General features: G+C 23.4%; 1 protein-coding gene across 5 annotated transcripts in view; it reads right to left on the bottom strand.

Moving 5' to 3' along the window:
* Positions 1 to 23,446, bottom strand: part of LOC127281740 (secretin receptor-like) — a 41,506-nt gene that overhangs the window by 665 nt on the left and 17,395 nt on the right. For 3 of the 5 annotated variants that reach the window (XM_051305610.1, XM_051305614.1, XM_051305613.1), the window contains 10 exons: positions 12,382 to 12,472; positions 7,517 to 7,623; positions 6,895 to 7,053; positions 3,831 to 3,925; positions 2,609 to 2,934; positions 2,241 to 2,374; positions 2,016 to 2,101; positions 1,361 to 1,505; positions 988 to 1,261; positions 481 to 650 (listed from right to left, as the gene is read on the bottom strand). In XM_051305610.1, the coding sequence (XP_051161567.1) occupies positions 481 to 650; positions 988 to 1,261; positions 1,361 to 1,505; positions 2,016 to 2,101; positions 2,241 to 2,374; positions 2,609 to 2,934; positions 3,831 to 3,925; positions 6,895 to 7,053; positions 7,517 to 7,623; positions 12,382 to 12,472 (1,587 nt within the window). The remainder of the gene's footprint in view (positions 1 to 480; positions 651 to 987; positions 1,262 to 1,360; positions 1,506 to 2,015; positions 2,102 to 2,240; positions 2,375 to 2,608; positions 2,935 to 3,830; positions 3,926 to 6,894; positions 7,054 to 7,516; positions 7,624 to 12,381; positions 12,473 to 23,446) is intronic. The other 2 variants (XR_007843082.1, XM_051305611.1) reach the window with 2 other exon arrangements.

Raw genomic sequence — 23,446 nt, 5'->3', positions numbered from 1 at the left:
AAATTAAAATAATTATTTGGCAAATTTTCTATGTACAATTTAGTTATGTGAATTTGATTTCGATTTCCTTTCATAAAGATTAAATAGATTTTGATTGAACTTTATATTTGAGATTTTATCTATGCTGATATTGTCACGCTCATGGAAAGGACATCAATTTCTGATCAATAGTATTTTTGATTGCAGGAAAGTTGATTTTTTTTTTATTCTTGCATTTGTTAGCATTGAAGTATAATCATGGATTGAGAATAAATTTTCTTTTTTTTTGTTATAAAAATAAAAATGTAAATTATTGTTATATAAGTTATTAAATTATATAATGTTAATTTTTTAATTCTATTTTATTTTTTATAAAAAAAGTCTTTCAAAAATATTTTTTAAATTGTTTTTGGTTTCTTTTTTTTACTAATAGAATTTTTTGTTTTTTTATGTGCCTTTGGAATTCTTAAGAGTTTTCTCTTTTCAAACAAGATGACTTACATTTGAGCAAAAGGAGAGCAACGACTGGTCAGTGTATTTGCTGCACAGCGGTGACGTTTGATTTGCATTTTGGACACAATTTCCGGCTCCTGGACATGGACCATTTCCAACACCCTCGATGTAACCTCGACTACTTGTTAAACTGCCACCGCGCGTCCCAAGTCCAACATCTGAAGGTCAGTATAAATATTACACATTAGGTTTCATTTATCATTTGATAATTTTTTTCTTTTTTTTTTTTGCAGAAAACGAAATTCCATGCAGAAGAACTTCTAGGGTAAATATTAATATTAGTAATATTAGTAAATTATATTAATAATAAAATAGAATAGTATTAATAAAGAAAATTAATGTTAGAATTTTTTTTTACATTTTCAGAGCAAATGAGAGAAAAAAAAGGATTGTGTTATTATAAATATAAAAAATAAAGATGTGGTCAATCTCCCAGAAATCGTTCGATAAGGAAATTTCGAACTTGAGGATAGTTTTGAAGGATCAAAGAGACACCTTGTGTACTCGCCATCGAGTGAGATGAACGATGATGATGAAAATCTCGTTCACGGAAAATGCAAATGCAAGGTTTGTGCCACCATCTTGATTTACTTGATTTTCGCAATTTACTCGCGTTACAACTACATGTACTTCCGGAATGTGTTGAATGTCTTTGACCCCATCGTCCACCGCCACCTAATCGTGGCCACTTTCGACTTCTTAGAACACGTGAAACTTCCATTCGTACCTCGCCATTTAGAAAACAATATAGAACCGCAACAAAGAAACCCTTTTGAAAAAAAAGAATATATTTTTTTTTTCGTTTTAGAAAAAAGGAAATTACAGATTAATTATACTGATATAAAATAGAACACAGATTTTATCTTACTTGAAATGAGGCAAAAAATTGATCACAAAAAAGCCACACAATCTCGACAGTGTCATTTACACCTATACTGTATGACATGCCCAAAAATACAGTATAATGAACTCCAAAAAGTGGAACTAAAACTAGAGTACTTCTTGCCCATCGTCTGAAAATATTGAAAAAATTATTTTCTTTTACCAAAAAAAAATTGTTTTAATTACAAATAATTTAAAGTAATTAATGTTTTTTTTTACATTACTTTATTTCGTTTTATTTTCCTTTCATTTTATTTCTAAATGAGGAAAGAATCAAAAGAAATTTTTTTATATTGAAAGTCATCATGCAAAAAAAATTATAGCTTCTAGAATCACATTGAATAGATTGCATTCGGATAAAATTGATTTTGTTTTAATAATTGTATGTTTTTTTTTTTTTTTTTGAAATCAAAAGTATTAGATAATTACTGTTTTGAATTTATTTACTTAATTGCTAATTATTCTATATAGAAATAATTATAATTAATTAAAAATATTTTTTGCTTCTACAATTTTTATTCGAGGCAAATAAATTAATTTTAAATATATCAATTAATTATACTGAGTATTCAAAAAAATATATAAATTAATTTTAATTGAATGAAATTTTCAATTTGATTTTTTTTTTTTTTGTAACTCACTTGTATCTTTGAGTCTCCTCCGAAACTGTGGATTTTAATTTCGAAAGTAGCACACGCACAATATTCACGAATAGTACAAAATTTATCTGTAAATAATTTATTAATTATTGTTATTTGTAAATTTATTAATATTTCAATTATAATTTATAATTGTTAATTGAAAAATTAATTTCAATTAATTTAAAAAATCGCGATTATTTGCGAATTTTTTTTGTTTACACTTACTAAAATCGAGAGCATCGTAGGTATTCGTATGACTAGAAAAAGATATTCATTATTATCATTAGTTGTCCAACACAAAGTGTCATCAAAAACTGCTCGTAAAATAATCCAAGGTATTACAAAAATTGCCGGCATTCCTGTAAAGAAAAAAAAAAATTATTAGTATAAATTTGTATATAATTTGAAAGAGAAATATTTCAATTTCACATTCCACTTTGGAATATTTCCCCTCATATTTAAATGGAATATAATTAATTAATTAATTATTAATATTCTAATTAAATATTTTAAAAATTGCAAATTAATTATTCGTTTTAAAAAAGAAATTTTTTTTTTTCAGTGAAAAATTGAACAATTGGGAGAATTTTTACCCCATCCAAGAGCAATGTAGCCAGTGATGCTGGAATTGGAATCTGTGAATAATGCTAGAAAAACGAGATTGTGAAGATAGAGTCCCTCGATGAGAATCCATGAATAATTGGCAAGTATAAAATATTGCCAAATACTTGTGAATATTTTACATGACATTAAATCGGATTTTAAATATTGTTCACCATTCTTGACAATAATATCCGATGCTAATCCAATTCCCGATACAAAAAGCATATCCTTTAATAGGGCCATAAATGCTCTTGCCATAAATGATGCAAAAAGATGAATGTGTAAAATATTCCTTGGACATCTCAGCTTCCTACGTCCAATAAAGAAACACTTAAAATAATTATCTATTTAATAAATTAATTTAATTTTATAAATTGAATTGCTTCTAATTTTTTAATTAATATTTAATATAAATTAATTTAATTAGGAAAAAAAGAATTTATATCTCTTGAATTTTATATTTGTATCTCTCTATTCGCTTTTCATTTTATATATACATATATTCGGTTTAAGGTTTCCAATTAAAATGAACAATTATTTGTTTTTATTAAATATAAAAGTTTTGAAAAATTCGCTAAGAATTACAAATATGTGAATTGTTGTATAAAAAAAAAAATATTTTTTTAATTTTTAATAATTCTGTTTTCTTTTTTAAATTCTCATATGGCTTTTTATAATTTCCAATAATGAGAATTTTTTTTCTTTTTTGAAAAGTGAGATTTAGTTCTCTTAACACATTATTTTTCATCCTAGAAGAAGTTAAAGATTCTTATTAGTAGCACGTATTTCTCCTAGTCAATTGGAATGTAGGACCTCGGCTTCCTCATAACTCTCCTCAGGCTCCAAAAGCATTCAACACTTCCTATTTTTTTTTCTTTTTTTTTTTTTTTATTTCATAATTAACTCGGCCCATTTGATAAAATGTCAAACGTTCGATCAATAATTTGGCTTTTTTTTTCTTTTTTATTCTTCTACAATTTTATTTTGTTCTCTAAATTGATTCGCATGTTTTATTTATTTTTTAAGTTTCCAATTTTTTTTTTTTTTATAATTAATTATAGAATTAATATATTTGTGAGAAAAAAATGTTAAAAATTCAAGAGATTTGAATTTTTTAAAATTCAATTCTATTTTCTATAAATTTTATTTAAAAAAAAATTTTTTCTAAAAAAGGATTTAAAAATAAATATTATAAATATTATTTATACTTACTTGATGGCTGCCAAAATGCAAAATGCAACAACTAACGTTGAAAATGAAAATGCATATCCAACTTTTGATATTGCTTTAATAATTGGTAGATATTTCTGAAAATTAAATTAAAATTAATTATTATTGATTTGTATCATTAATTATTTCATATGGAATATTCATATCGAAATAAAGAGAATAATATTCTGTTATTATAATAAAATAATATTGAAAATAAAAATATTTCTGTAAATTGGAAAATTTTTTTTTCTCAAAAATATTTTTATTTTTCTGAAGCAAAAATATATTTTCTGTAAATTATAAAAAAAATTCATATTTTATAATTTTTTTTTTTCTAAATTCTTGTAAATGGAAGTCATTTTTTTAACAGGGTAAAAAAAACTTGTAAAAAGATCTCTCTTTTGCCATCATTTTTCTTTAAGCTTTTGTATCCAATAACGTTTCTGACGACAACATGTCGCACTTTTCCAAGTATTTTCTAAGAACTTGTAATTTTCATCTTTTTTTCTATTTCTGTATATCAAGTATATATATTGATAAGGGGGAAATTTATCAATTTTTTTCCCTTATATTAGAGAATAATATGACACCTTAATATATATAGGGTGAAATTGAAAAAAAATTATGTTTCATTTTGAAAATTATTTATCGAAATAGTAAATTTTTTTTTCTTTTTATTTAATTATTTATTTTTGTTGTACGGATAAATATTTTTAAAAATAAAGTCTTTCTTTCTCTCTAACTTGAGCAAAGCATTCAAACAAGTTTATCCTGAAAGAAAGCAAAGGACCAAAAAATAATGAAAGAAAATGTACACCGGCTTATATAATATAATATAAAAAGAAAAAATTTATTGACTCTTTTAGTATCCAATTTTGTAAAATAAAATTTAATAATTTGACATTTTCTCAGAAACGGTCCATTTTTTCTACTATATATAATAATGATGAAAGACAATAAAAAATTGTGAGCGTGAAATTTTTTTTTTTTAATCATCAAAAAAGCGTTTGAGAATAGGAATATTTTTTCCGGAATATTGTATAAAGAATATTTTTTGGAATATTTTTTTAAATTCTGAAATATTTTACAAAAATTTCATAGGTAATTTTTTATTTTTTTTTTTTATAAAAAATGATATATTTTTTTAAATTGTTAAAACATTAATCAATCATGGAATAAATGATTTTTTATTTTTTTTAGAATTTACTGGAACTGGATCAAGTGATTCTGATTTATGTGAAAATAACAGCAATGTTTCAGAACAAATCTGTGTATATTCTTCTGTGTACACACTTGAAGATTTGTATCTATATATATATGTGTGTGAACACATATTTAGCTGGCGTATAAATTTCAAAAAATATCTGGCACGTACGTTTTCGCATTTGCTCTTACACTCGATTAACTGCATACTGAGAATGAATTTTACCGAAGCAAAAAGGAACAAATGAATGTTATTCCATTGAGACAAATCTCTATATAGCACTTATATGGCTAGAAGTTAGATTCATTTTTGCTCTTCCCCCCCATTCTCGTTTTTTTTTCTCTCTCTCTTTGCTCATCCCGAAAAAAAACTTTTTATATATAAGAAATGTATAAAAATCTCGAGAGTAATGCAATTGCACTTTCTAATCATATTATATTCTCGTGGTTTTTTTTTTTTCGAAATTTATCGAGTCATAATTTTTAATCTATTATAGAAAAAATGAATTATTTTTTTAATTTCATGCAAGATTTTTAAAAATCAATATTTTTTTGATGCAATTTTTAAATTTAACAGAAATTGAAATTTATTATTTTTTTTCGCCTTTTTTTAATTTGAAAAAAAATTTGTTCTTTTAGTGACTTTATTTTTGAAGTTATCTGTCCACCGTTTTTTTTTTAGAGCAATATTGGAAAATATATTTGTTATTTAAAATTATAAAATATTCATCACTCGGAAGAATAGGAGATGATTATTTTTTTTCCAACAGTTTACTTTCCATTTTATTTTAGTTTTCTGTCACTTTATTTTATAAATATACATATATTTAGTATATATTTTTTAGTATTTTTCATTTTTATATTTTTATTCATTTCTTTGTATATTACTATATCATCATAGTAAATACATATATAGAAATGTATATCCAACAGATTGTAGAATATCCGTTTTTTATAATAAAGTTGCTAAGGAGAATAATAAATTCGTTGAACGCCAAGCAAACTGTGTCACCCAACTCATCTTGGGTCTGACGGATTTTATATGAATCTGGAGAAAAAGTGCTTTAAACTACTATTCTCCATTACAGTATATTATTATTATATTGTATAGTAATATTATATATTTCTTAAATTATTAACCTTTTTATATAAATTATTAATTATAATAATTATAAAATATTATAAATTATTAATTTATTATAATATATAATAAACCGAAAAAAAATTATTTCGTTCAAATAAATATTAATTTGGTAATAGACAAGTAAACAATTATTTGAACCAAATAAATTTTTTATAGTTATATATATATTTAATTACTAGTAAATAATTAAATAATTATTTATTATTATTATTACTATTACAATTACTATTAATTTTTGTCAATTTGATTTAAATAATCATTTTTTTTTAATTAAAAATTTTATTTTTATTTCTTTTATTAAATTATTATTATATTATTTCTTTTGCTTGGAAAATTATTATTTATATAATTTATTATATTATTATTTATTATTATTATTATTATTACAATTACTATTAATTTTTGTCAATTTGATTTAAATAATCTTTTTTTTTAATTAAATTTTATTTTTATTTCTTTTATTAAATTATTATTATATTATTTCATTTAGCTTGGAAAATTATTATTTGCTATACCCGAATTCAATTTGGAGCAAAGAAACAATAAATGTTCAGTTTCCATGAAAAGAAGTTTTTATTTGGGAAAATTGGATTTTAACTTATTTCAATGGACTTTTCAATTTTTCTCTTATTCGTTTTTTTAGAATGAATGTGTTTTCTCTGATAATTTTTCTTTTATAATGGGTTTATATATAGAAGAGGAATATTTATAACTCACATGTCTTAGTGTTGCATTATCTGACGAAAGGTCTCGAATGTCCATTAATACAGTAACAAGTGAGGTGTGATAACATTGAGTATAATTTGTCCAGGTACTATTAGTCTCTGCTGTTTGGTACCATTGACCATCTGATAAGCATTGCCTAGTTGCATTTCCCTTTAAAAAAAAAATGAATAAATTTTTATTAGTAATTTTTTAATTATACAAAAAGAATTTTATTTTATTTTTTTTTTTTAGTAAATAAATTTGCCTCCTTTATTTCACTTTTAATTATTTGAAAATTTTATTATAGAAAATTTATTATTAATTTATTTATTAGTATTGTTAATAATAAAAAATAATATTTTTTATATTATAAATAATAAAAATAATATTTTTTATATTATTAATAATAAAAATAATATTTTTTTAGATTATTAATATTAAAAAATATTTTTTTATTAATTTTACAAATGAAATCAAATTGTTATAAGAGTTGAAAGTTTTTCTCTTCATTTATTATATTTGAAAATTGTTATTAGTGAACATTTTGTATTATATGGAATTTATTGATCTTTTTTTTCCTTATATATAATATTATTATTTTGAGATATATGAAATAAAAGAAAATAATAAATACCCTTGTATCGAAACCTGCGATATAATGTGGACATGGTTGGACGGCCAATTCATTTGGTGCAGTTGCTGGCCAACAGAGAATTTCATCCCATGTCTGCGGACACCAGCCTGTAATATCAGTGATATAAATTACTTAGTAGTTTTTTCATTAGGTACTTTTTTGATAACGCAAAAAAAAAATGAAAAGTTTTCTTTTTTAATTTTTTTTTTAGATTTAGAAAGATTTTTTTTTATTATTTATTATTTTTTTATTATTTATTTTTTTTATTAATTATTTTTTTCAAAAAAAAGAATTTTCTATATAAATTTACATAAAGTAGATACTATTTTTTTTAAATTATTTTTTTGAATATTATTTTTTTAAAAAAAGGTATTAAAAAAAATTTTTTTCAAAATTAAGTCGCAGTCAAAAAATCTCTCTCTCTCTCTCTCTCTATCTTTTTTTATATTCCCTCAGCATATAAAAATTCAATTTCACTCTTGGGATAAAAGCATTAGTTATACCTTGTTTTACCAGATTCAAGAGTGAGTAATTTATAACCCTTCTACTTGAAATCAATTAGTGCAGTATCAGAATACAAAATTGAATTTTTCAAATGCATCAAACTATGCAAAGCAAAATGTGTATTGACAAACGCTATATACATATAAGATTTATACGTTCCTTGTTTTATATGCGCTTTCTTTTTTTTTTTTTTATTTTCCCTCAAAAAAAATATATATATATTCCCATAAATATTTTTAAAAAATATTTCAGGAATATTTTTTGTAATATTTGGGGGAATATTTTTTTTTGAATATTTGTAGAAATATGGAAGGAATATCTTAGGAAATATTCACCAAAGAATATTTTATGAATATTCCTTGAAATAATTGTAGGAATATCTCAAGAAATATTCTTTAAAATATATTGTATGAATATGTTTTGTAATATTTTGTAAAATATTTCTTGGAATATTTTTTGGAATATTTTTTTTAATATTTTATGGAATATTTTCTTAATATTTCGGGTAATATTTTGTAAATATTCCTTGGAATATTTTTTAGAATATTTTTTTAATATTTTATGGAATATTTTCTTAATATTTCGGGTAATATTTTGTATAAATATTTCTTGGAATATTTTTTAAATATTTTATGGAATATTTTCTTAATATTTCGGGTAATATTTTGTAAATATTCCTTGGAATATTTGTATGAATATTTTATGGAATATTTTCTTAATATTTCGGGTAATATTTTGTAAATATTCCTTGGAATATTTTTTGGAATATTTTTTTAAATATTTTATGGAATATTTTCTTAATATTTCGGGTAATATTTTTTAAATATTCCTTGGAATATTTGTATGAATATCCTAAGAAATATTTCGAAATAATTTGTGAATATTTTGAATAATCCAAAGGAATATTTTTTGAACATTTTTTGGAATATTTTTTGGAGTATTTTCTTAATATTTTTGTAAATATTTTTTCGAATATTTTAGAGGAATATTCTTTGATAATATATTATTGTGATAAAAAATATTTCTCTATATCGTTTAAAAAATATTGAAATAATTCAAAATATTCCTTTGGAATATATTAATTAATATTTACTTTAATATATATTCAGTGATATAATTTTTGTTTTAACTTTTATAATGATAAAATGGTCTTAAGGGAGAACTGTCTTATGAGATTTACCTAATGTTGTTTGAATAGAAATAGAAATTCATTGAAACCACAACCACCCGTGTGTGACATTCCATTTGCTCGAATGAACCCACATTTATGTGAAATGTCATATATTTATATAGAATTTCTATTATACTATTGAAAAAGAAATTTTTTTTTAAAAAACGTTTTTTAAAGTATTTTCAATATTAAAAATAAATAAATAACAATTTAACAAGAATTTCCTTGTGACATTTACCAATGGAATATTTTTTTTCCAATATTCTATTGGTGAATGTAGAATATTTTATAAATTATTGTGGGTGTAATATTCCATATATGGAATATTTAGAATCTATTATTGGAATATTCAATGAAAAATATTCGTATATAATATTTCTTTTCAAATATTGTACAAAAAAAATATTTTTCGGATATTTAAAAATAATATTTTTGAAATATTACCAAAAAAATACTGGAATATTTCAAAAAAAATATTTTTCGTATATTCCAAAAGAATATTCCTATTTTTTATAATTATTATTTTATGAAAATAGAAAATTAGTATTTTTTCAAAATTTAAAATTCCAAAAAAATAAATAATATTCCGTGTTATCGTGATTAAAAAAAAATATTATTAATAAATTATCAAAATAGCAAACAAAACTTTGAATATTTTGAAATGAGTTATAAATATATATAAAAAATGTACTAAATCTAGGAACAGAAGTTTGTTAGTTTTTGAATTTATATTTCGGGGATTAATAAATAAAAAAAAAAAAACAAAATGCATTACAAATTATAAAACTGTCTACTTTCGTATACACATTTACGTAACTTCCTATATATATTGTTGATATATATATATATATATATAAAAGCAGATAGTATTAAATTTACGTTCATTTGAATGTCGTCTAACACAATTTTCATTTATGTAAATTAATGTAAATGTTTAATGTTCCCCATTTTTGTAGAGATAAATGTAGACAATATTACTTTACACGAAGGGGATAATTTGGCCTGTGAAAATTTCAATTTGTATTCAAAATGATTTAAATCTAGAATGATAACAATAATATATATATATAGGTATATAGCGTTTCATCTTTCATAAAATGCGTGTGATTTTTTTTTTCTTCTTTAAAAAGAGATAATATTTTTTTTTTGCGTAACCAATATAGATATCAATTAAAATTTTTTTTTTGATCAATCAATTTACAATTTCCTCGATTTATTTTTATTGAGAAAACAAATAAAAATTATTTTATTTAATTATTATTATTACATTATTTATTACATTATTATTATTTATTTTTTTATTTATTTTTATAAATAAAATAAATTGTGAAAAAAATGTTTTTTAATCTGTTTTGATTTTTTATTTATAAATAAATAATAATTATAAAAAAAAAATAATAACAAGAACAATAACAATAATACAAAAATAAATATTTATTGTTATTAATAATATTTTTTTTAAATATATTTCTTTATAAAAATAATTGATAAATTTAATTGAATTTAATATTTCCAAAATTGTATAGTTAGCATTATAAACATTAAATAAAAAGTTAATTAAATCTCTCATGAGAAGAGGGAGAGCTTTAGGTATTCAAATGTCTGACTAAATCTGGCTGTATCTACTTAGAAGGCCAGAGGAGACTTTGTTCTTCACTTTCCTTTCCATTTTGATTAAATTAAAATCTTTCCTTTATAAGGTATATATATTTTTAAACCAGTAGCTCAAGTTAATTGAACAATAATAAATTTATTTAGTATTATTAATTATTTTTATTATTATTATTAAATTTTTATTATTAATTATAAAATTAATTATTATTAAATTTTTATTATTAAATTATTATAAAATTAATTATTATTAAATTTTCATTATTAAATTATTATAAAATTAATTATTATTAAATTATCATTAAATTATCATTAAATTATTATAAAATTAATTATTACCTATTAATTAATTTATTTATTTAAAAAAAAAATATTGCATTAAAAATTATTAAAAAAAATAATATTATTGTTTATAAAGAAAATTAAATTCTGATTTTTATCGTATCACACGTGAGTAGTGGGTACGGCTATTATCTCTCTTTTTCTCTCTTACGTTAATGTTCGTATATATAGTAATTCGACGAATTTTACCCTATTTAGAAGATAATCCACAAAATACTTAAAGTCACGCTATATTCAAATGCTGATAAACAGCAGTATGTAATTAAATTGAATTAATTGTTGAATTAAATTTTTTTTTTTCTTGAAAATTTACTATATTACTAATATTAGTTTAATATGAATAATTATTTAATATTATAATTATAATTAAAAATAATTTTTTTATTTACAATTAAATCAAATATAATATAAAGAGAAAAATAAAATAATTATTATTTTTAAATTAAATGAGTAAAAAATCGTTTTCATTTCTCTTATGTAGTTTATTATTATATATAGTTTGGCTATAATTGTAGGGTTGTATTTGTCCTGCAATTATCGTTTAATTAAACTATTATTGATCATTCGGTAAAATTAATTATACCAAAGCCATTTTGAGCTGTTTAATTTACTATAAAAGGAAGATAATTATAATTTTTTAAATTATTATTCTTTTTTTTATAATTAAAATGCTAAAAAATGTAATTTAGAAAAAATTTATTCAATATTTATTATTATTTTTATTAATTAATTAATTTATTTATTTATTATTATTTATTAATTAAGCTTCAGCCTTTCGGCCCAGAAGTGGACTTGGTTTAATATACAAAATTAAAAAAATATAATTTATTTATTTATTAATATTTTCTTTAATGGAATTAAATATTTATTTCTATTTTTATTTTATAGTTGGTTTACTTAAATAAATAAGAAATAAATATTGTATGTGTGTATAAATTTGTCACTTTATAATAAATCGTAAAAATTTGCATGTGTATTATAAGTGATAAAACGTGTCGTTTATGATAATTTTATCTTCACGTTTATTGCTTTCTCTTCACATAGGACATTAAACTTTTATATTTATTGCATATGCAGGAAAATTGAAAGGGGTTAATTATTGTATAATATTGCACAAAGCATTGAGTTTTTTTTTTTTTAGAATTCTTTGTTTTTTAATCCAAAAACCAAAATTCTATTTAAAAAAAAATTTCTTATATCAAAAAAGTAGATAAAAAAAATAATAATCCCCACTCACCAGGCAATGAATTAAATATGGGCTGACAATTTTTCGCTTGATTTTCCCTTATCGTCTCCTGCATTTTTTCACTATTAAAATCTCCGTCCTCCTGTTGAAAAAAAATATAGTAATTAGCAAAAAAAATTTTTTATAATCATATAATTATTTATTATTATTTATAATATAATAAATATATAAATAAATAATAATTAATTAATTAATTATCGTAAATAAAATTTGTATATCTAAAAAAATAATTTACTTATTTAATAATTAATAATTAATAATTAATAATTTTAATTAAAAATTTTTTTTAAAAATCAGATTTTCGATTTAACAAAAAAGATAAATTAATATAAATTTTGTGTTGAATTGCTCATTTTCCTTAAGTAAGATCGATTATTCCAGGTCACTTTCTTGAAATAAACTTGTCAAATCACACTGCCAACGTATACAACGTATATATATGCTAAGTACGTGAATTGTGTAATATGCATCGCAAAATAGGTATATAAAAATTTTCCTTTCAGAAGGAATATAATAAGTCAATAGCACTTTTTTTCAAAAAAGAAATAATATAACAAAAGATGTGAAAAAAAATTGAAAATTTGAAAATTTTCAATAATATGTAAATTTCATCATAAATATAAAAAAATGAAGAAAAAATGATAAAAAAAATACATATTATTAGGAATTAATTTCTTTTAAAATTAATTTCATTAGAATTTAATCTTTATATATGTTTAATCACATTAAAAGTTATTTCGGGTCCATGGGAACTGAATAAAATCTTTTTAATTTTATTACGAGTCGCGCCTGTTGTCTTAACTTTTCAAATCCGTTTATAGACGCAGTAAACATTTTCTATTCTTATTTTTTAATTGTTAAAACAACCCGTGTGGAAAAAGCCACGATCTTGCCCTCAAGAGTTCGGGGCCCCCGGCGGGGGCCCATGAGGGCTGATCCATATGGCGAATCCATGAGGGGCACCGTAGGGGCCCCGCATGGATCGCCCTCATGATCGATTAGCAAAATTTTCTAAGTCCAAAAATCAAATATTTTTTTATCACCAAAAAATTAATGTTTATAATGATTCAGAACAACGAAAAACGCGTTTTTAATAAAAATATATTTACACTTTTTTGAAAATAACACTCACACTTATGGCAAAATAGATGAGGGCCACCGTAGGGGCCCGCATGGATCGCCCTCATGATCGATTAGCAAAATTTTCTAAGTCCACAAATCAAATATTTTTTTATCACCAAAAAATTAATGTTTATAATGATTCAGAACAACGAAAAACGCGTTTTTAATAAAAATATACCCAGGTGCGAATTGTCGGTCGGCCCATGGTCGGGCCGACCATGTGCATGGTCGGCCCACCTCGGGCAGCCAGAGGTCGGGCCAACTAGCGAATTGATAACGTCGGCCGACCTATGGTCGACTAAGTTGGACCGACTATGGGTACCATAGTCGGGCCGACCAAGGCTGCCCTAGTTGGGCCGACCATCCTTGCCGACGGTCGGCAGCCATAGTCGGGCCGACCATGGCAGCCATAGTTGGGCCAACCTTGGCTGCCGACCATCCAACTTGACGGTCGGCAGCCATAGTCGGCCCGACTAAGGCAGCCGAGGTCGGCCCAACTATGGCTGCCATGGTCGGCCCGACTATGGCTGCCGACCGTCGGCTATGATAGTCGGCCCAACTATGGCAGCCTTGGTCGGCCCGACTATGGCTGCCGATGGTCGGGCCAACTAGCGAATTGATAACGTCGGCCGACCTATGGTCGACTAAGTCGGGCCAACTATGGGTACCATAGTTGGGCCGACCTTGGCTGCCGACCATCCAACTTGACGGTCGGCAGCCATAGTCGGCCCGACTATGGCTGCCATGGTTGGGCCAACCTTGGCAGCTAAAATTTTGCCGACCATAAACATTAAAATATAAAAATTTGTTATACAAATAACATATATTAGTAATCATTTTAAATTCATTATACATTTATTTTATATACTTAAACACTAAACGCAATCGTAAACATACATATATACAAATTAAAATTTTTAACGCTCGCAGGGATCGAACTCGCAACCTAACGCACCGCAGTCTAATACGCTAACCACTACACTACGCAATGACATATGAGTCACGGAGAAAAATAAATGTTATAAGCTACAGCTTGAAAAAAATTAAAGTTAGTAATTCAAAATAATAAATTAATCACATATAACCTTTTTTCTTTTTAAATTAATCAATTACAAGTAAATTAACAAAAACATTTTACATTTGTCAATGGTAGGAGAGAAATTTACTTTATGATGGTCGGCCCAACTATGGCAGCCAAGGTTGGACCGACCTTGGCTGCCAAGGTCGTACCGACCATTGTCCCCCATGGTCGGCCCAACTATGGCAGCCAAGGTTGGCCCAACTATGGCTGCCAAGGTTGTGCCAACCATTTTCCCCTTAGTCGGCCCAACTGTGGCTGCCATAGTTGGACCGACTATGGGGAAGAATGGTCGGCCCAACTATGGCAGCCACAGTTGGGCCAACCATGGCTGCCAAGGTTGTGCCGACCATTACCCCCATGGTCGGCCCAACTATGGCAGCCATGGTTGGCCCAACTGTGGCTGCCATAGTTGGACCGACCATTACCCCCCCTGGTCGGCCCAACTATGGCAGCCAAGGTTGGCCCAACTATGGCTGCCAAGGTTGTGCCGACCATAATCCCCCATAGTCGGCCCAACTATGGCTGCAATGGTCGGCCCAACTGTGACTGCCGACGTCGGCAGCCATAGTCGGCCCAACTTTGGGTGCAAATATTTACCATGGTCGGCCCAACTCTGGCTGCCGACCGGTCGGCAGCCAGAGTTGGGCCGACCATGGGCCGACGAACCAACTCTGGCGGCCGACCGAAATTCGCACCTGGGTATTTACACTTTTTTGAAAATAACACTCACACTTATGGCAAAATAGATGAGGGCCACCGTAGGGGCCCGCATGGATCGCCCTCATGATCGATTAGCAAAATTTTCTAAGTCCAAAAATCAAATATTTTTTTATCAACAAAAAATGAATGTTTCCAATGATTCAAAACAACGAAAAACGCGTTTTTAATAAAAATATATTTACACTTTTTTGAAAATAACACTCACACTTATGGCAAAATAGATGAGGGCCACCGTAGGGGCCCGCATGGATCGCCCTCATGATCGATTAGCAAAATTTTCTAAGTCCAAAAATCAAATATTTTTTTATCAACAAAAAATGAATGTTTCCAATGATTCAAAACATCGAAAAACGCGTTTTTAATAAAAATATATTTACACTTTTTTTGAAAATTCACCTGAGATGATTCATGATAATAATCATAAAGCATATAATTATTTATATTTTATAAATTGCTTTTATTTGGAAAATATAATTTAATATCTTAACTTTAACTAAATGATGTTAAGCACTTTTCTTTGTTAGGTATTTTTGAAGTTTAAATAGCATCAAGAAGTTAGCATTCGTTTTGAAGTAGCGTGCGTAGCGTAGTTGGTAAAGCGTTAGACTCATAGTCCGTAGGTCGTAGGTTCGATTCCCCCCATGCGTTAGATTTATTTATTTCTCAGGTTTGCGTTTAATCATTAATTCTATGTATGAATTAATTGAAAAATGAAAATATCCGTTAATAGTATGCATAAATTACATATTTTTTAATTTTTTAATTAATTAATTTATTATTACTTTTAATTATATCCGACAGTTAATTAATTAGAACGTTAATTAATAAATTCAATTTGAGTAAGAATTTAATTTAAAATTGAATAATTATTAAATAAATATGTTATTTATTCATAACTTAAGCTTATTTATTATTAATTAACTTTTATTATTAATATTATTGATTAAAAAACATTATGGCAAACTTGAGGGCAAGATGAGGGCAAACGTGAGGGCCCATAAGGGCGCCCGTAGGGGCACCCTCATGGATCGCCCATGCGGGCGCCCTCATCGATGAGCATGTCGTTTCCATGAGGGGCCCCTATGGATCATCCATATGCGGCCCTCATGGCATGAGGGCGATCCATAAGGGCCCCCGCTGGGGGCCCACATCACTTTTCCACACGGGAATTTGAAAATTTAAAAAAAAAAAAATAATTTCGTATAATAAATTATTAATAAATTATAATAATTACAAAATAATTATTTATATTATCATATAAATAAATAAATATATATATATATATAAATATATATAAATATAAATTTCAGATGAATGAAATAATTAATTATTATCCCGTTATAGTGAATAACAAACAAATATTCCGCTCCTTGTGAATAAATAAATAAATTTGTTTTCGAATTTTTGGTGCCAGAAAAAATATTTTGAAGGCATAAAAAATCAATTATAGTTATAGCAATATATATATAGTGTTCAATAGAAAGTCAATGTATATATATATATATAGATGACTTGCGGTTTAATTTATTAAGAGCTTTGCAAAAAGACTTTATGACGTTATCAAGGGTTCTAAGAGCCCTTCAGATAATTATATAGATAAAAATAATTACCCCCTCTCATAGAAACCGCCCTTTTTCTAATCATTCGCAATATATCGTAATCCGTATATAAAAAAAAATCTCATTTTTATCAAAATTTTCTTTTCTTTTTTTTAATCAAATTTTTTCTTCTAATATTTAAAAATTAGAATCAATAAAATATTACTATAATAAATTGTAAGGAAAAAATTATTTTTTTGCAAGAAAAAATTGTTAATATTTCAAAAAAAAGACGTTTATAGTCACTTATACCATCACTTTATAGTGATGATAAGACTCATATTGTATATACACTGTAAAAATACAAAACTATAATATAAGAATTTATCAAATATATAAAATGGGTGGGAAAAAAAAGAAATGTTAAAATACTTCGTTTTTATACACTCTATAATCTTGTTTTAAGTAAAATATGAGTGTTTCTTTTAAATTCATGAAACGACTCTTAACCCATTTTTCATATGGAAATGTAAAACAGAGAAAGAATAATATTGTGAATCTTATTGTGAACGCGAGAAAAGAACTTGAGTCCCTTCTTTCAACACGCGTGTAAAAGACATATATATATATATATATGAATGGTTTGATTCATTCATCATAATATTAGAAAGATTTCCATATATTGATGGTCAATAAAAGAAAAAGAAAAAAAAATGTTAAAAACCAATTTTACTTCCTCATGTATAAAAAAGGAACGAAAACATTTTTTTTCTACAATTAAAAATCATCATACGAATTCAAAAAAAAAATAATTCAATTTAATTATTGTTAATAATTTATTATAAAAAAAATAATGTAGAAACACAAATTAATAATTATAATTAATAATTATAATTAATAAATAATTATTATATATTATTAATATTAATAAATAATTATTATTATTAATTTTTGTTTCGACATTATTTTGTTAATATTTTTAAATAAAAAAAAAATTGTCCCAATAAATTCAATGGGGAAAAATAAATGGGAATTAAAATAATTTTTTATTTCAAAAAAAAAAAAAAGGAAATAAAAAAATTGTGTTACACTTGTCTCTTATGTATTTGATTGGATCTTCAGCTATCATTCAACGGATGGTGAATAAATATATCAAAAAGAAAGAGAGAAAGAGAGAGAGACGAAAATCAAAAGTTGGAAACGACTTTTACGCGAATGGTCTGAAAAAGAGTTATTTATGATCTATATATTGGGTGCTAATATTTTTAAAGTTTTCATCGAAATATTGAGCACCTTTTGTGCCAGTTTATATAAAGGAGAAAATAATATCAAACGTATATATAAGAGCTACAAAATTTTATATTACTTTCGTCGCAAAAGATATTGAAAGTTATTTTATTTCTATATATTTTCAGTTATTATTATTTTTTTTATAGTAATTATTTCATAATTTGAAAAAAAAAAAAATTTTTTTCTCTTTGATAGAATATTTTTTAAGGAATATTTTTCCCATTTTTGAAATATTTTTTCGTATGGGAAAATTCGGAATATCTTTTATAATATTTACTCTCTAAATTTGAATTTGTAAAAAAGTTTACTAATTTGAATTAGTGACTCACTTTTTGCTTCTCAATTAGTAAAATTTTACTAATTATTAGTAACTTTTACTAACAATTAGTAAAATTTTTTCTAATTTTTAGTAACTTTTACTAACAATTAGTAAAATTTAACTAATTCTAAAGCAAAAATTGAGTCACTAATTAAAATTAGTAAACATTTTTACTAATTCAGATTTAGAGAGTATATTCCTAAATTAAATATTTATTACAAAAAAAATTTTTAATTGGGATTTTATTTTATTTGTCATTTCAAAATAACCGAATATAATAATAATAATCATAGTTTAATATCCTCGTCTAAGTGTTCTTTCATTACAGAAAAGTTGAGGCAATTATTTGAAAATTAAATTATTCCTTTGGTATTAGTGTACCCCATACATATATAGTGAAAATATAATAGCGCTTAAGACTGAGTGATATGAATATATATATATATATACGAATGAATGAAATGACATTTTGCGCATACATATATATCCCACATTTGTGCATTTTGTTTTGCTTTTTACGCTTGAAATGTCATTTTCTTAGTATGGATATATATAGAAACATAAAATGCGAGAAATGTGTTTCAAAACTTTTTCCATTTCCTTTTTAATGGTTCTATATATATATATATATATATAAATATATATATATATATATATATATATATATATATATAAACATATTGAGATAAATAAAATAAAAAAATATATGTTTTTTAAAGAACTAAATTTAGTTACAAATTCTATCGTGGAATATTCCATTGGAATTTTTTTTGGAATATTCTGTAATATGAATGGAATATTCCTTTTGAAATATCAATTGTTGTTTATTTTACCAAAAAAAAAAAAAATTTATATAATTATTTTTTTCAATCTATTAATATAAATATTTATATTTTTAAATAGAAAAAAAAAAATATAAATATATAATATTAAAAATTAATAAAAATACAATATATAATATAAATATAATTTTTTGAACGATATACAAAAAAAAAGAAAGAGAGCGAGAAAAAAAAATGAATTCCCTGTAGAAGGTAAAGAGTAATTTCTTTCTTTAACCCCCTTGTGAGTGTGGCATATGTAAAATTTTACAATTCTCTCGCTCCAATGGGTGGGACAAAATAAAAATTTGAATATTTTTTTGAAATTTAAATTATATAGAAATATTTCTACTGAGCGTGAATTCTATACTCCTAGTAAAAATTATTTTTTTTTTTTAGTTTTCATATTTTTATTTGCGAGAAATTCAACATTTATTATTATTATTATAATATGGAATAATTTATCAGTTACAATTCACAATAAATAAAAAAAAAAAATTTCTTTGTCAAAGAAGAAAAAAAGTTATATAAGTAATAATAATATTAATAATAATTTTATATAATTGAAAAAAAATAAAAAACTAAATATCGATAGAATTAATAATAATAATAATTAATTAATAATAACCCCTTATATAATAAGGGTTTCAGATTTTTCTTTAGCTAATATTTTCGTCGCCTTTTTTTTTTTTATATTATCACTATAATAAGATTACGAGCTCACTAATTGTCAATATCAATATATAAAAACCAATCGTTCATATAGTGTAACCCAAGAAGTGTAAATCTGTCAAGAATTTCTCATAAAAATTTAAGCAAACAATTTTTTTTTTTTTTATATTACTACTAAAAAATTTTTTTTCTAATTTTTTAATTAAATAAATTTTTATTAATAAATATATTAATTATAAAAAATTCCAATTTGGTTTTTTTTTCCATTTTTTCAATTGTTTATAAAATCCAAACAAGAATCTATTAATTATAATTGTTTAAATGGGAAATTTTTTTTTTATTGACTTCATGAAGAGGTGGATAAAGTGTATATAGAATTTTATTTTTTTTATATGAAAAAATTGGTGAAAATTTTCCGCGACAATTTTATATTATGAAAAATACACTATCATATTTTATTCAAGAATATGTAATATACGCGATATAAAGTGTATATATATATATGTATAGGAACACCGCGAAAATATTTCTTGTGCTGTTCATTAAACAATGTGACACCCGTCGCGTCGTGGTCTTATAACCCTATAATGACTTCATAAACACATGAGCACCTGCTCTGTAGTTTTGTCCTCATAAATTGTATTTAACTCTTTTGGCACCAACATACATTTTCTTAATCGCAAAGAGAGGAAGTAATCAATTTTATTAAGTGCTCCCATTTCAACATTTCAATTTATTGGTGCTCATTTTTTTTTTTTTATATATAATACCATTTTCAAATTTATTTCAATTAAATTGCAGATTATTAATTTTCAAATTTATTTCGCAAATAAATTGCAGATTATTAATTTTCAATTTATTTACAGTAAAAATCAATTAAAGAAGTTGAAATAAAAATTTTTTAATAATAAATAAAAAAAAATAATAATGATTCATAATGGTATGATTATTTATTGAATAATAATAATGATAATAGGATGAAAATTGGAAACGGCTTTTTTAAAGGAATACAAAATAAATTATTATTTTTATTATTAATTATTATAATAATAGTAAATTAATTAATAGTTAAAATTTATATTAAAAAAAATTAATCTTAAAAATATAATAAAAATTTTTTTTTGCTTTTGATTTTAAAAATAAATTTCCCTTCTTTTTCATGGAAAATCCATTATATAGGAAATTGGAGACAACGAAGTCATTATTGTTATATAATAAAAAAAATCTGACAAGCTTTAAGATTAATTTTATGTTGCTTAAATGAATATTGGTTTTGTTTGCCCACAAGAAAACCTTTTAAGTGGCAACTTTTTTTTCGATATAAATATATAAAGAAAATTGAAGACCCTTCAATGATATCTTAGATATTATGCGACATAATATTTTTTCCCCCATATAATGTAGTCTCATAAAAATTCAAAGTAGATGTCAAATTAGATTCAGTTTTTTCTTATAACAATTTTTTTTTTTTTTTTCTAAGTTTATATATACAAGAACATCGACACTTGTTTTATATCGTGTGTTTTTGTATATATAATAAAAATTGTATTTTTATTCAGTTATTTATAATAACAAATAAAAATTTACTTTTTGAATTAATTATTTTTGTATTAATTTTTTTTTAATTTATATTTAATTTAATTATATTTTTATATATAATTAATTTATTAATTAATAATTTATTGTAAGCATTTTAAGAAGGCCTTTACAATTTCCATTCTAATAAATAAGCTTAATTACTAATAATTAATTAATTTTTTTTTATTAAAAGAGTAAAACCTTAATTAAATAATTCATAATTTTATTATTAAAAAATTATGGAATAAAAAATTATTCAAAAATTATAAAAATAATTTTTGAAATAAAAAATAAAAATAAATAATATAAAAAAAATATAAAAAATTAAACAAATATAATAATATATAAAAAAAATATAAATAAATAAATAAATGAAATAAAAATAATTTTGTGTAATATTGTGATTATTTTTTTTTTATTATTAATTAAAAGTTTTGGGCTAAAACGTTTCACGTTACTTTATAAAAGTGAAGACGTATAAATATATAAAGTTTCAATTTTAATATATACCGGAGATAATTAAGTTTGTATGCGTTTATATTTGTGTTATATACTGTAATTTGTGGTGTGGCGCACCCCGAGACGATCAAACAATTAACGAAAGAGCCAACTTGCTCTCATTTACTCCATATGAACCGATATATGAGAGAAAAGCGTAAAATATCTTTTTAAAAATAATTGCTAATCCCTCACACATAAAACGCCCGGATATAAAAAAAAAATTAATGATTTTTTTATTATTTTTTTATATAAAATTTTTTCAAATTGAAAAAAATATTTATTTATTCAAAATTTATTTCTACAATAGAAAAAAAATAATAACATTTTTTTATATTAAAAAATTTTTTTTAATTAAATAAATAATAACTAAATAAATAATAATTAAATAAATAATAATTAAAATAATAATAAATAAATAAATAATAATTAAACAATTTTAAATTAAAAAAGTATATAAATTTTGCAATAGATGTGAAATTATTTGGAATTCTGTTTGAAATTTCACTGAATTTAATCCAGTAAAGTCTGCTGTGTGGCTCATTAAAATTAATCCTCACACTCTTGATATATATATAGAAAAGGACAATTTTGAATTTTATTCCTTTTTGGAATACGAGAGGCTCTTAATTAGATTTTTTTTTCCTTTTATTAATTGCTTTATATATTCAATTATTACATCTATAAAAATTTTTATGAATTAAGCAAATTATGAAATATAATTGATATTTTTTTTTATAAATATATAAATGAGAAAATTTCTACATTTAATATTTAGCCCGTGTGGAAAAAAAATATTTTTTAAAAATATATATATAAATATATTTATAATATAAAAATATATACGATTTCTTTATCAAATATAATCTCGTAGAGATTTTCATAAAACGAAATTTTCCTTCGAGCGTAGAACTTAAATTCCTTTTTATAAAAAGCTTGGATGAACTTATTCTCATTTTCTGTGTTTTTTTCTATATATATATATTTATTTATGTTATTTACTAAAAAACTAAATATAATTTGAAAAAAATGAATATCATATTTAATGCATATTTAATTATTTTCATTTTCAAATTTTATATTTATATTTTATTTTTATTTATTTATATTTTTACCGTTACATGACTGTTTTGTTACATAATTATTATTTAATAGTTACACAATTATTACACTTAGTTTTGAAATAAAAAATTTTAAATATAATCAAAAGAAACTAAAAAATGATTATTTTCAATTAAAAATTAAATGAAAAAGTTAACAAAAAATAATGACCTATATTTTACATCGTACAATTATTTTGAGAAATGCAAAACAAAATATATATATACACAAGATGAAAACCCAGAAATGCCCATCCAGTGGCTTCGTAAATCCGATACAAGTCATTAAATCCGTAAACTAAAGTGAGATTTACTTC

Source organism: Leptopilina boulardi, unplaced genomic scaffold, assembly GCF_019393585.1.
Source record: "Leptopilina boulardi isolate dan_hultmark-lab unplaced genomic scaffold, ZJU_Lbou_2.1 LbouV2_278, whole genome shotgun sequence".
Lineage (NCBI taxonomy): Eukaryota > Metazoa > Arthropoda > Insecta > Hymenoptera > Figitidae > Leptopilina > Leptopilina boulardi.
Note: the sequence above shows the minus strand (reverse complement) of the source record. Positions and strands in the feature narration are given on the sequence as shown.